At 44.6% G+C, this 15,148-nt stretch overlaps 1 protein-coding gene across 3 annotated transcripts in view; it reads right to left on the reverse strand.

Annotated features, from left to right (window-relative positions):
• Positions 1-15,148, reverse strand: part of PARVB (parvin beta) — a 68,810-nt gene that overhangs the window by 41,465 nt on the left and 12,197 nt on the right. For 2 of the 3 annotated variants that reach the window (XM_065629702.1, XM_065629686.1), the window contains exon 2: positions 2,033-2,122. In XM_065629702.1, coding sequence (XP_065485774.1) covers positions 2,033-2,122 — 90 coding nt within the window. Of the gene's footprint in view, positions 1-2,032; positions 2,123-4,744; positions 4,869-15,148 lie in introns of those variants that run through there. The other variant, XM_065629694.1, reaches the window with a different exon arrangement.

The raw sequence follows: 15,148 nt of genomic DNA on the forward strand, positions 1-15,148 counted from the left end.
GTTACCATAGATATGGATACCAGTATTTAGGAAACAGCTGGAGCAAGTCTAGTATCTTAAATTCTGGTACTTGCTTTTAAGTAGCAGACCTCTCCCTGCACCCTTCATGTCAGCTCCTTCAGTAGCAAAGTGGTAGCTGTGATCTGGGTTAGATCTGTTCCTTTAAGTGGAGAGCAAACCCTGGCTACTACAGCAAGAACACAAGGATAGGTGTCAGTGTCACAGCTACGTGAGGGAATCCACATCTCTTCAGCTAAAATCATTACTGAGAGCCCCCATGGATTTATCTTTAGCTGAGTGTAGACAAGCCACACAGAGTCCTATTTTCCTACTGATTTCCCAGTTCCTTCCAGCATGACAACAAAGGAGGGGTTTTTTGGTATGACCACAGGTCAGGCCATTGCCACATTGCATAGAGGAACCCTTTCCAACAATGACCAACCTACAGTGACTTCCTGCTGCAGTGCCAGACCTCACTGCTGCCAGATGACAAACACAACACTCACACATCCTAGAGATAAGACAGACTATACCATCTGACTGGGTTACTTTAGAATTCACCCAAACACTTGGGTTCGGTATTTTCCAGGGCCCCTTATCTTTATTAAAAAAAAAAATAAAATAAGACCCTGCTATCTGAGCATACTTGACAAATTTCCACAAGCCTACGAAAAAACCATGAATTCTTTTGCTGCTCTTTTTCCCCTGTTCCTTTACTTCCTCATTATTCCCTGGGATGAGTCAGGCAGTCTAGTCGTAAGGAAATGACAACCACTACACACCCAAAATACTGCTAACTGAAACTCTGAACACGGTTTGACCCATAACGGTATATGATTCACCACAGAACTTTTCTTAAGGTTCACCTGTGGCCATGTCTTTGCATGACAGGCCTTCAGGAGTGGTCCTGCATCTTCTGAAGTCATACACACCTTTAGTGGTACCCAGAAGAAATCACTGGAGACTCTCCTGATCCGTACATATACACAGAGAAACCAACACTTTGCCCACATCTTAGAAGAACAGCACTTTGAATTTCCTACTACTCTTCCAATCAGAAAATCTAAATGACTAATAGTTCTTAATTTCCTGTTTTATTATTTGTCTCTATGACAGCTTGCTTCAGCTAATTCCATAGGTTAGGAGACATGTGGCCAGAAAAGAAAGCTTTTTTTATTTCAACAAGTTTTAAACATTTTTTGCTATTAAATTATGTTGCTGCTCTTGTAGGGACTCAGAGAGGGCAGGGAATGGAGAGAACAGGAATTTGAATATTTACCTTCTTTCTATAAAGCATTTACATACTTCTACCCTAATCACATTTAATTACTATTTTAGCAGCCTAAATGCTCATCTGTTCATTCAGTATCAGGACCCATTTTGTCATTTGTACTATCACTTGCAAAGCGGCAACAATAACCCAAGGAAGGACATGGCATCCACTAGTTAACAACAGTGTAGTATGTACATTGAGACAAGGCAGTCTAAGGGTTCCATAGGAACCACCACACACTTCTGCTACAGACTTTCTGTGGGTTGGTCCTTTTGCACTTCAGTTTCCAATCTATATATACAGAGAACATACGACTTCCTTACCAAAGCAGGATGTCCGTGAGGACAAATAAAGACAGACATCCGCTTGGCCAGTGGGTTAATGGAACTGAAGTAACTCTTAAGCAGACAAATTCAGCAGTATTTTCCACCTAATTCTTTGCAAATCTCAACTTTCTGTTTGCTTTTGGGGTGACCACAGAAGAACAAGTTCTCTGCCAATTCATTGAACAAGTCAATTTTCCCATAAACTACCTAGTTTAAGTGTATCTACATAGCTGGCACTGCTGTTCAAATTTCATTTTAGCCCGTCTAATTTCTAGGCTACGTGTAACATACAACAGCTCTAAATGCTCATGCCCAATTCTTGCAGTTTCAACTAGGCAATCTACATTCAACAGTAAAGCAATGGATATGGGGGTCATAGTGGCCACCTTTATTAATAATTGCTTAATTGAGGTCTGTATCTTGAATACTTTACCTAATAGTGTGTCTTCTGGGTGGATGTCCACAGCGCTTGGGTTCATCGGTGCATTGATAGCATTTTTACCTTCTTCTTGGAGGTCACTCACTGGAGAGGGGGAAAAAAAAAGAAAAATAGACTGTAATAAATGCAAAGTTTGCAGATATGTAGGGGTTAAAGTGGGCATTCATAATAAGAGAAAACATCTGGTAGGTCCATTTCAAAATTGGCCTACAGTTTCTAGAATTAAGAACTGCAGCCACAGTGGAAAATAAAAGCAAAGAAACATCTTTCTACAGGTTCTTATAAAACTGAGCTACCACACTACTGGCTGAAAATATTTTCCAAGAAACCCAGTTCTGTGGTAGGAGCAACCTCAGAGTGCTTGTTTCTGCAGAAGGAAGGGGTGTGAACTTTGTCCACGGGATGGCCCAGATCTAGAGCAGATGCAAACTGTAACAACAAACTCGGTTTCTGATAGCATGTCCAGCACTCATCACCGCCTTTTCCAGCTGCAGAACATCAGGAGCTGCAACTTGCTATTGGCCTTATTAAAAGCCTCGGAGAATCCCAGGGAGACCTACTAAATAAAGATGAGAATGTATTTAAATCTAGCATTGCCACAGGCTAAAAATAGATGTAGCATGATCTGGTGAACCTGAATCTTGAATTTGTGATTTCAAGCTCTTATCCCAAACCTACAGCTCTCATTTGGGAAAGTCAGTAAAGTATCCTTCATCAATAAAATGGATATTAAAATACTTCCCTACATCCTGCCACATGGGAGGAACTGAACTTGAGAAAAAGTACTGAATAATTCTTTAGTATCTTCACAGAGCTTTACAGTAAGAAAAGCACTACCAACGCTGTAGCAATTTTACACTCTCCGAGGTATATTTCCTCCTAAACTCAGGTAATGATTATTTATTATAAGCCAAGCTATTGAAGTACATGCATTTGAAATAAGCGATACAAAGGCACTGCAGTAACCCCATCTATTCAGTGACAGTTCTACGTTAGTGTGGGCTAAAATAATTTGTGACAGCATTTGTGGTAGTGCAGTCTCTCTGGGAGAGGTCCAAGTCCCATACTCTTATAGGGGGAAAAAAGCGCAAGGACTCCCAAACAAATAAGGTCTGCAAGACAAACTTCTCTGGGGAAAGAAAAGGAGGAACAGTTAGCCAATAGTCACAGTATCCCAACAAGCACTTCCTTCAAGAATAGTCACTATTTCCCTATCCAGATGGAAAATCAAACCACAGGCTATCATTTGCCTGCAGCCTGCAAAGGTTACAAAATCCTGTAGCAGCACTTGCTTTTGCCCTGTGCAACAGAAGGGGAAAACAACAGTGGTCCTACTGCCCCAGAGGAGGACAGGGAAGATGAATACACTACAATCCCCACTCCTCCTCTCACAGATACTTGAAAACAAGGTGCTTGAAACAAGTTACCACATTTTTTAATTGCGGTTCCAAGATGTTATTGAATTCTGGTTCACAGTATGATACTGAGCATGACTCAAATCCTCAATTATGAAATGCTGTTAAGTTCAGCAAGCAACCAGTCCCGTATTTCTGAGACCTTATGGCTTATGAACCATGTCAGTGGCTGGTTAGAGCTAACACAGCACCAAGCCTGCGAGGAAGGGGTCTGCAGCAGCAGGCACAGCTTGTTTTTTGGTATTGTCTTCCCTCTGCAAAGGGAACAGAACAGGATTCTCCACTGCAAACGGAACACAATGTCTGCAGGCTATTTAACCTCCTGAATAAATGTCGCTGTTAAAGAAACTCTTAATTATCCCTTTGCTGCATTCATCCTCATGTTTTGGAAACCTCTACAAAGGAAGGTCAGGGAGTGAAGAGGCCTCATGCAACAGACCACAACAGGTCTCACAGCACGCCTTACCCAGCCCTGCCTGCATTACACCCAACTAGAGCTTTCTCACCCAAGCAGCTCCTACACTGTGATGCCAACAAGAACACAGCCACCAGGAGACACATGAAAAATCATGTTGAAACTGGACGTTACAGGTTAAGATTGTTAAAGCCCTGCTGGGACTATAAATGCCCAAATTCCACTTAAACCACACTGTTTGAAAGTACCAGCCTTCTTTCTAGATGTAACTCTTTTCATTACTATAGCATTGCTGTCATTCTGAGAATGCCAAGCGTTCAAAAAGGCCAGGGCATCACTGTTCCTAATGCCCTGGAAATGCAGAAAGGGAGCTGCTAAGGTCCTCAGAGCAGTGAATACACAGTACTGTCTTCAGCGGATGCTATATAAATAAAATACTGCATAGATTTCAAGCCAGAATACTCTTAAATACAGCTAAACTGGTTTTATTCCTAAAAGTTTAATTAGATGATACACTTTTTTAAAAATATAAAAAGTATCACACTCTTCCTAACACAAATACCTTGTTTCTGAGCAATTTCTGAGCAAAAAACTGAACCGAAAGAGAATGTTCATATGGATTTGAGTATTAAGCCCCGTCCCTCACAAGATGAAGAGCCACATAAAGCCCTTACACTAGACTTCGGATCCCATGTGGCCCGGCCAGATCCCACAGGACCAAATCATCCTCGCCTACGGCTACCAGCAAAGCACAGCTAGGCCAAGCTTCCCAAAGCCTTCTGCCCAGGGAGAGCCCACCTTACAGAGAGCTCATACACCAGGTCCTAGGCAGACAGCTTAGGAAGAGATTCTCGCTGCAAACATAATCTTTCCTACCTCCTTTTTTGCGCCTTTTACACAGGAGCCCTGCCATCCCAGCCCCAGCAGCACACGCAGGTCACCGATGAACCGCATGGGCCGTCTGAATGCTGAAGGAGAGGCAGCAACTGGATAAGGGGCTGCCACCTCGGGACTGCCAAACCTACGTTAATTCAGGCACGGTGACATTGGAGGAGGCACTAAGATAGCCTGCCAGCTGCTAGGTGGGGGTGGGGGCCAGGAGGGAGGACACAGCACTTGGCCATGGACTCCCAGACAGGAATCCCTCTCTATCCTTGCCGGTTCTGCTGCTGGCTGCCTCAGGGCGGGCACAAGAACCTCAAAGATTGCTCCTCTGTAAGGATCTTCCCGAGAAAGCCACCTCCAACCTCTGGCCAATGCACAGATGGGTTCCCCACCCCGACAGCTCGCCTCAGGAACACACAAGTTCACAGAGCAATAGCCAGCATGCAGAGAAGCAATTGCCTTCAGGAACATACATTTGCCAGGGGAGTCCCAGCATCTGCTGCACTCCAGAACCCTTTCATGCTGTGCTTGAACAAACACAGAGGACTTTTTCCCTGCTCACTGCCCCCAGTATTCACTTATCACCGCTAAGCAAAGAAACAGAAGCAGGAAAAGGAAACTGAGCCCCAATACTGGAAAAAAAACCAGAGAACCCACAAACGAGCAAGTGGAGATAGCTAAAACAATAGTCAGGGTGGAGCAACAGGTACATTTCTGAGGAGAACCTGATTAAGTGTTTTAAAGCAAATTTACAACAAAGAACAGCTTTCAGCCCATGCTTTCACAAAACCAAAGGTACTGTAAAAGACTATGGATATGACTCAACTGTCAAATGCCAACCTTCTCGGCTTTGTGTCAGCAACAGTGACTTCGCTGTAAGATTTATACCTGCACTGAATGAGCCATCCATGCAAGAGGGCATTTTACTGGTAGAGCAGAACTGCGCTGGCACAGCAGGTTATAGTCACAGTAGGTCCCACATGAGGCATTGCTGCTCCTTGCCTGCTCTCCACCTGCCCATTCACAGGCTCCCTTCTTTTCCCCTTCCCTTCCCCACAAGAAACATCTTCCCATCTTGTGTTGCCACAGTTCTTCACCGTCTAAATGAGACTTGTGTAAAACATCTTTCTCTAAAGCCTGATAACTTCATAGATGGGTCAGAGGAATCCTGCACTAGGGGAAGACAGGAAGGGGTAGGAAATTGAGGACAGGCTAGGGTAGCATCACTTAGTCCAGGCTGGTCCCCTTTCCTGTATTTGTTGCCCTGGGCTGGTTTGTTTGCTCCTGATGGGGTACTCCACACCACGCCAGTGCAGAGGTCTCCCCCACACATGCCAGCAGAACTCATACGAGCAGCCCCAGCATCCAGGGAACAGTCTCCTGCCCATGAACAGGGTTTGCACCCACCTTGGCCCACAACACAGGCTCTGCTAAAGGCTTACAGCCTTAACATAAAACTTGCCAATTGTCTAAATGACTCAGCTGTGAACTAAAACAGGACAAGTCAGGTGTAACTACAGGCACAGAAAGATGATGCCTGGGAAAGGTATCTGGCAGAATTAGCTATGATGTCTCCCAGATGTCTGTTATAACCTCCCTCCCTTCTGGCTTGACATCCCTCTGAGCCGACCCTCAGTTAACAGGCAGCACTAGTCCCCCAAACTGCTTCAGTACCCCATCGGCCAGCACCTGCAAAACCCAAATGTAACAGGGACGGGCAAGTGGCCAAGGCACTCAGCAAAAACCCTGCTTCCCTAAACCAGAAATTTAAATTCACAGGTAAAAGGTCACTTCTCTACCGGTCCCCAGGAAAGCAGCAAGGGCTCCTGGCAGCCCTCTGGTGTTTTAACAATCTCCTGGCCGTGTCAGCAGTCAACATGATTTAGTCACATTGGAAGCTGCACTGGCCTTTCGAACAAATTAATATAATGAGCAGGTCACATACACACATGCTACACACCACTACATCTGTAAACCAGGAAGGTTGTCTCGGTGCATGGGATTACACACAAACTGCACAGAACGGGAGCAATTCACTGCAGAAAGTTGGAAGCTCTACCAGGGCCATCAAGGATTTCTCACAAGTCAGGAAATGGCCTTTAAAGTCAGCAGGAGAGCTATAAAAAGAAGAAAAGTCCCTGCTTTCTCCTTTTTATAAGAAAGAGCAAGCTGATGTCAACAATTTGATCCTTTCTACCTTCACTCTTAATAACTTTAGAGTAATTTTAAAAGATATCAACAACAGCACAGTTCACCTCTTAAGTCTTTACCATTCACTGCCTTGTTATTAAAAAAATGACCACGAGCCTCTGCCTCTTACAAAAACAGATGGTAAATGCTACTTAATTTTAGCCCTAGTTATTTCTGACTGCAAGGCTGAATCCCACCCCGCAGAAAGCAGCAGCTGTCATGACGCTAATCACGGGTTCCTGGATACGGTGCTTTCCTCCGCATTCAACCAGTGCCCAGCTGGCGCCGCAGCGCTGCCCGACCGCAACTTTCACACAATGTATTTTCATCTCGTGATTAAACCCTAGCTTGGGAAGATATTAGACTGGTTTGTCACCCTTGGCTCCGTTGCAGATGATTTGTTCAAGTGACTTTGTCATCCTCTTAGGTCGGAGCAGCACACGGAAGGGACACATGCAAAGACCGTGTAACACAAACTGCACGGGAAGCTCTTTTCCTGCCCCCAACCTCTTACTGCTGCCCAAATTTCCTTTCTCTTCCTAGAGATAAAACCGCAACTAGCTGCACTTTTTCAAACAGTGACTCACCTGCCTGCAACTCATAGGAGTTCAGATAATCATGTGCAAAATAAAAAGTCCACATTTAAGACCATTTCTGCCCCATTCAGACCAGTGACATGACCCTCATTCATTCACATCTCAGGTCAGATGTGGCCACTGGACAAATCCCCCTGATGAAACAGCCAACCCTCACATAAAAGGTCAAGTATCTGCTGGAGCTTTTGCTTCCCACGTGAGGTGTCAGAAGCAACAGGTCCCTGGTGGGTGAAGACCCTGCAGTGTCTGTCTCTTAACCTGTTCCGGACCAGAGGCAGGATTTCTACCTGACACCTAAAACCTTTTAACATAAGTTGTCTTCAAACTTGTAAGGCTTTCAGGAACATTATTTTTAAAAAAATATTTACAAAAACTGGTATTTTCCAAGAAAAACTATTGCATGAAAGACTTAAAACCAGCCCCAAATGTAGTGCATGCTGATACACTGAGACTCTTTGTCTCTTTTCTAGAGACAAACCATACACACAACTCATCAGAGTCTGCTAGTGCATTACTAATCATTTAACATTTACAAAAGGCTTTGAGATCTTTAATAGAGACTGCAGGAGAAAGACAAACCCTCCATTAATTGTAACAGAGAATTAATAAACCCAGGCAGATCAAAGGCAAAGACTTGATCAAATCCATATAAAGGTACTGTATCAAGGGATTGCATTCAAAGCAGAACTGTGGTAATAAAGGAAATTATTTATATGCCTCGGTAGGCAGACAAGGCACTCATACAGCTAGGCTCTGTCACTTGAATAAATGGAAAAACTTAAAACACCAGAAGAGTAAAGCTAAAGGCAACCTGTAGGAAAGGGCTGTGATAATGCTTTTGGTTTAGGGGCAAAGAGCAGGTCACGCTTGCTTATATGGTTGTGTTAAACTTAACACAGATGAGTGGTCTGTTCTGTGACTGCCAGAACAAAGATCTCCCCTTTATTTTTGCCAGGGGTAAAATATGTATCTAGCACGGTAGCAGCACATCCAACACCTGGGCCAGTCAGAAGCATTTATGGGAAGCTGAGGCTTTGTTTTGTTTTGTTAATGAGGGTGAAATACCGAGGAAGGTGCGCTGGGGCAGGAGGGGAGTGGGCAGAGCGACAGCAGCTCGGGAGAGAGCAGCACCTCACAGCCAGCGGCTTTCAGCATCGCCAGCACTGGCAGCTGAACACCCAATCAAACAAAATCAGACCCTGTAATTGCTAAGCAGACAGAACTTCAGCCTGTTACACGGCCCACTTTAATTCAGCAAGAAAGCTGAATCCTGCAAAAAGCAAGCTGCTTCATGTAGAAGCTACACAGTTTTGGTGTACATTATTTTAGTGCTTAGGAGAGCTGGGTAAGGGGTAGATGCTTTAGATATTGTTTTATTTTTGCCTTAGAAATAAAATACACCCATAAGGGCCTGAGACCATTTTATTAACAAGTCTCTGCAAAAGCTAGTGCTTTTTTTCCTTTTTTTTTTGTTTCCTGCTTGCAAAAAGCAAGCAACTGTGCAACCAGTCCTCTGTTCCAGCTGTTTGCAGGGCCCTGTGAATGCAGCGCTGGCCCTGTCGAGGAGGAAGGATGCTCCTGTCCCCACCCAGCCACTGCCCTGCTGGGCACCCCCACCTTCCTTGATCAGCCCTGGACAACACAACAGCAGGACTGACACTGCTGACATAACACAACAGATACATCCCCCTCCTCTGGTATTAATCTGGCTCTGATAACAACTGGCAAAGCCGGAGCTGACCCGCAGCTGCCTGGGCATAAATAGAGTGATAAAAGCCAAGATGAGCCCATAGGACCAACACAGAGCCACCGTATTTAACATTCGAGTCTTCTTTCCAGCAGTTGTACTGATCCCATTCAAGCCTCACAGCTACAAAAGCACCAAGCCAGAATTCAGCTCAGCATTTGGCTCCCCGGCTGTTTTAGTCCCTTTCTGCTCAGCTCATGCAACAGGTCTCATACCCACTCAGTAAATACTTCAATAGGAATCCTTCAAAATAGGTTCTGCAAGGCAGAAAAGCAAGATGCAGACTTTGACAGAAGCTTACAGAGAGCTACAGAACTAAAGGTCAAACTTGGGATTCATCATTTTGCTGTAAGTCCCTGTTTCTTGTTTCTTTAATTATTGTCCTAAGCCATAGTTATGCAGCTGTCTTTATCAGGCACAGGCAGGCAGCCATGCTGTCACCAAAGGGGCACTCCAGAATTCACCTCCATCCCCAGCTGCCACTCACTCCTTCCCTTTTGCTGGCACTAGTGGTTGCAGAAGCCACATTGTGGCGCAGAGTAGGGACACGCTGTGCCTGAAAACTAACCAGATAAGAAAGGAAAAAAAAATACAAAGTCAATTTTCACTGTGTAGACACACAAAGACTAATGATGGGGGGAAGAGGGGAAAAGTTAAAAAAAACCCCACACACCAACTAGCAGAAATAAAAGTGTGGACAAGAATGGTGTTTTAAAGTATTTATAAAATTACACCTACAAAAGTAAGGTTTTCAAGTAGAGAAAAAGCCACCCAGTAGGGTACTGAGCAGACATACTGACCTAGTCAGCTCTGCTTCAGTCTCCCTGCATTGACCTCACAACAGCAAGCCCACAGCTTTGAAAATTGCACATCTTTTTAATCACATTTCCTTATGCCTCAGAGGCATAAATTTTTAAGCAGCTCCCAGCAAACAGTTCTGACATTTTGTCCTCCCTGCCCACAACGAAACAACACCCCCCTTCACGCGGATGAGCAAGAAGAGGTCAACAAGCCGCATTTGCTAGTCATAACATGCTGCAGTGTTCTTGGGATGCTTGCTGGCTCTTACAGCTCAGCATCACTTCGTGCCTTCTGGGGTCTGGAACCAGCATCAGGCTGGGAGCAGGACCTCACAACTTAACACTATGTATCTGTTCTCATTCCACAGATGTGAGATTTTTCTCCCCCGTTCCCTGCCCCTTGCACTAGCTTTTGCACAGATTTGTTAATAAATGGGAAAATGTTTCAGGTAAAGATGGTCCTAGTCCCTCATGTGTGTATCTTATTTCTAAGGTGAAAAATAAAACGATCTCTAAAGCACCCATCCCTTACCTAGTGCTCCTAAGCACTAAAATAAAACACACCAAAACTATCCAGCTTCAGCACTTCAGGACTGAAGTGCACATACCTTCGGCACTTGTGTTGTCCTGATCTTGTAAACAGATGGCTTCAGTCCTGGAGTTTTTTGACAGGGAAAAGCCAAGCTGTTGGGTCAAACATCACAGGCAGTAACTGCATCTTGGAAGCACCGTAAAACAAACTAGGGAAAGCTACACTCGCCCCTTCTGCACACAGCTTCTACTTGAAAACGGGGAAAATGTACTTTCTCAGCCTTCCCCAGTTACAATTCCATCACAACACAGAAAAGGTCATTTCTTCCCACGAAGCAATGGTGGAAGATTATGTTCTCCCAAGCACACCATATGAGCACCAGGACAACTTCCACCTGAAAGAAGGATGTGGAGTCAAATCTGCCTGATGAGAACCGAGGGAAAGTAAAAGTCTGATAAGAAGAGCAAAGGACTGAAGGAGACTTCTGGCTTGTATCCTATCCCAGCAGAAAACGTGCAAGGCATTTTGAATTTACTGTCATTAATTCTCCATGTAATACTGTATTTTACTACACAGTGCTTAGTACTCCCCAAGGCTCCCGTGTACGCCTGCAACCAAAGCTGATGGGCACAAGCAGGTAGGGAACAGCGCAGTCACAGTCTAGGAACTCAGTCTGAGATCTCCCACAAAGCAGGCTGATTTCTGCAAGGTGCCCAGCACCACCAAGACTCCTTTATCCAAAAGCAACTCCAGAAACCATAACTGGCTCGCCACTTAAGGTACCCATGTTTGATGGGTCTGGGCAAAGCAAATCACCAAGGGAGAGACGGCAGAAGCTGTCAGAAACAGAAGCCAGTAGCGTTACTCTGGAAGAGACATGCCTAATCCATTCATTGAATTCTTGTCTTCTCCATCATGAAGAAATCAGGGGGAAGACAGCACTTCAGTTTACTGTCTCCTACAAACTATTTCTGATCCCACATACAAATACAACCATGCAAACTTTATCAAGCAGAATGTTCAGCATCAAAAAAGTCACTACTGCTGCTCGTGGTAACACATTTTATGACTGAGCTGGTTTCCATCCCTCCGTCGACTTCTTTCCCCTTCCTTCTCATGGTTTGACATCTCATTTCTAGCTACCTGAATGAAACCCCCTTAGTTAATTAACAGCCCAAGCAGTTTTACCTGCTTCAGCTTGCTGCTTTCCCCATATTCTCTGCCCCCCTTTCCAAAGGCATGAAAAGGTTAACAGCCACCACCGAAAGTAGTCTACTGTCCAAATATGAAAACATTTGATGTTGCTTGTTTTTCTGAACATGTCAAGAGAAGTACAGAGTAACAGACTCACTTCTGAAGGCAGTGATGGCAGGAGAACACAAGGAGTAAAAGAAAGGCACCGTCTTCTACAGCTGATAGTACAGACCCCAACAAACAAATTTCACACAAATGGCAAGGAGGAGACAGCTATGACTTGCAATTCCAAAAAAGCAACTTTTCTGCTTGTGCAAGATGATTCTACAGGATGAATAAGCTAAGATAAATGGTCCTGCAAACCACAAAAAGTGCACATGCCCAGTTGCTGGAGTTGCCCAAATGTCACCCAGAAAGACAAGGAAAACCCTGAAAAACACTCATATATAGCAACCACATTTGCAACACACACATTGAGCATTTTCTAGTAAATATTAGTTTTCAGTTCAACAGAGTACAGAACCAATGGACGGATAGGCACCAGAAACTTTATCCTAAACACTCAACACAGAGTTTTCAGAGTACTGTATACTAAAGTCACTCATGTCCAGCTCTACCTTTCCTGTGTCTTACCTGCAACCAGGGCAGTAAAGCAGTATATTGAAAATGAACTGAAATATCTCACTATACAAGCAGATGCTGCAAAATACAAAGAAGTTTTCTCAATGATTTCCAGACAAGTGATATCTGGAAAATTATTTTACTTGTTGCTTTGAGGACTGGAGAAGCCTGCCAAGACAAGCACTGCAGTGATAAGCACTAGAGATCTCACAGTGAAAGCAAGACTGGAACTCAGAGTCCACGGTCAGATAAAATTCCATGAGGGGAAGGTACAGTGAAGATAGTGTCTGCCATAAAAGTGGTCAAATGTTTAACTCTGTCAGGTCTAAGTAAGAAATAGACACCACCATGTCCTAGCTGAGCTGCTAAAGACCATGTAGAAGGAGTGGAGCCCAGGCCTCCGGTTGGCATTCCAGTCCAGTCTCCCAAACATGGCCCTCAAGGGATAACAAAACGCAAACGGGAAACAACAACCCGCCCAACAATCAAATTAAAACAAGTCCAAAGCACAAGAAAATGTCACATTTCACCACATATCAAAAAGACCTGCAGCTGTTATTATTTGTTTACTTAGCACATAAGAGTTTTGCATGATTTGCAGTTCTAGCTTTCTGTGGTCTCTTTCAAAGCCTTTGAACCAACAATACCAGGTCCCAAGAGCTAGATAAGGTGGTGTTTCAGTGGGGTAGACATCTTAAAGACCTTCAAGCTCAGCTACTAGCCAGTCTCAAAATAGCTTTCTAACTACACAGCCACAGCCTCTCCAACTCACCTTCGCTAAAGAAGCAGTCAGAGCAGCAGCCCACTGGAATCCGTGCTTTCCTCCTCACTAAAAGGTTAGACAAAAAAAAAAAAGAAAAGTTGTCCTCTTACTAGTGTCTTGGTGCAAAACCAGGAAAAGGACCCTGATGAGAAGCACAGCTCCACTGCACACTCTTGTATTCACATGCTCACAAATCATTACTCCACAGACTTCGCACTGTTGAAGAAATGTCCTTACTCTGGCCTTTGACGGGTCTAAGCTGCCAGAAGGATGCATAAGATGACTGGATAATTCAAGGTGGAAAGGACATCAGGAGGTCTCGAGCTGAACCTCCTTCTCAAAGCAGGGTCAACTCTGAGATCAGGCCAGGTTTCTCAGCGCTTTATAGTGTCACATCTTAAAACCTCCAAGAATGGAGGCTGCACAAACTCTCTAGGCATCCTGTCTCACTGCTTCGTAGCCCCCAGCATGCAAAAGTTTCTCCCTTTGTCCAGACTGAACCTCATTCGTTTCAGTTTACACCTGTTGTCTCTTTGCTATGCACAACAGTGAAGAACCCGGCTCCATCTTCTCAATAATCTCATAGGTATCGGCTGACTGCTTATCAAAGATCTTCTGAAGCAGACTCTTCCATAAGCTGAACAACCCCAATTCCCTCAGCTTTCCTCACAGGACCAGTGCTCCAGCCACCATGCTGGTGGCCCACTGCTGAAGGTGCTCCAGTTTAGCCCTGTCTTTCATATAGTGAGGAGCCCATAAATGGACACAGTGCATCAGCTGGAGTCTAAGAGAGTGCAGAGTAGAGGGGGATAATCACTTTGCTCAACCTACTGGCTGTGCTTCTGTGAACACAGCCTGGGATATTGTTGGTCTTCACAGCAATGGCACACTGCTGGCCCATGGTCAGCTCGCTGCCCACCAGGGCCTTCCCAGCAGAGCTGCCCCCGGGCTGGCACTGCCCAGCCAGCATCACTGCAGCACACCAGCATCCCTCCCGAGTGCAGGACTTTTCACTTGCTCTTGTTGGATTTCAGAAAGTTCCTGTCAGCCCATTTCTCCTGTCTGTCTGCCTCTTCCTGAACAGCAGCCCTGCCCTCAAGGATATCAGCTGGTCACCCAGTCTGGTGTCATCTGCCAGCTATACAAGCATGCACTCCATCACCTCCTCCAGACCACTGAAGATGTTAAACAGGACACGTTCCAGGATAGACCATGAGACACGACATGGGGCAGTGCCACGGGCAGACATGAGGATCTTTTTCTACCTTTTCTTGCAGGGGGATTACTTACCCTGTTTTTACTCTTTTAGTATTAATAGATATAAAATCTTTCACACTCCCAGTACAGCTCCACAGAATCACCTGGCCTACTGTGCTGCAACACATCAAATTACCCAGCCTCCCTGGAACGATAGTGCCCATCTCCCTTGCATTCAGTACAAAAGTGGAAATTCCCAGCTCAGTTTCAAAGTAGTTGTGTTTGCATTCTTGGAGAAACCTCTTACCAACCACTGTATCAACAACACATTTGTTTAGCAAATGAAGGAACCCAGTGAGGATGCCTCATACCAAAACTCCGGGCCATACGGCATCTGCGTGTAATGCCATTCATGGCAAGAAAAGTCACTCACTAAAAATTACAATTTGTTTTACCAGTTTGTCCACAGAAAAGAAGATCCACAGGTGTCGCCCACTGGTTAAAGAGCTGACAGAGAAAGGCTTTTTACCAGGTGCTGAACTAGCTTGGCAAATGTTGGTACCTGTGATCTGTTTGTTAACCTGTAAATTACAGAAATTAAGAGATCAGAAATATATAGTTGGAAAGACAGTATAAAGCAAACAAACACCTTAAATGTCAAAGTCATGGCTTGGTTAAGCATAGCTCCCTAGCCTTCTTCTTGCCCTTACTACTGATGTCAGCAGAGCAAAAGCCACCACAGTTTAGTTTTTTTA

The sequence above is a fragment of the Caloenas nicobarica genome, chromosome 1, assembly GCF_036013445.1.
Source record: "Caloenas nicobarica isolate bCalNic1 chromosome 1, bCalNic1.hap1, whole genome shotgun sequence".
Classification (NCBI taxonomy): Eukaryota; Metazoa; Chordata; class Aves; order Columbiformes; family Columbidae; genus Caloenas; species Caloenas nicobarica.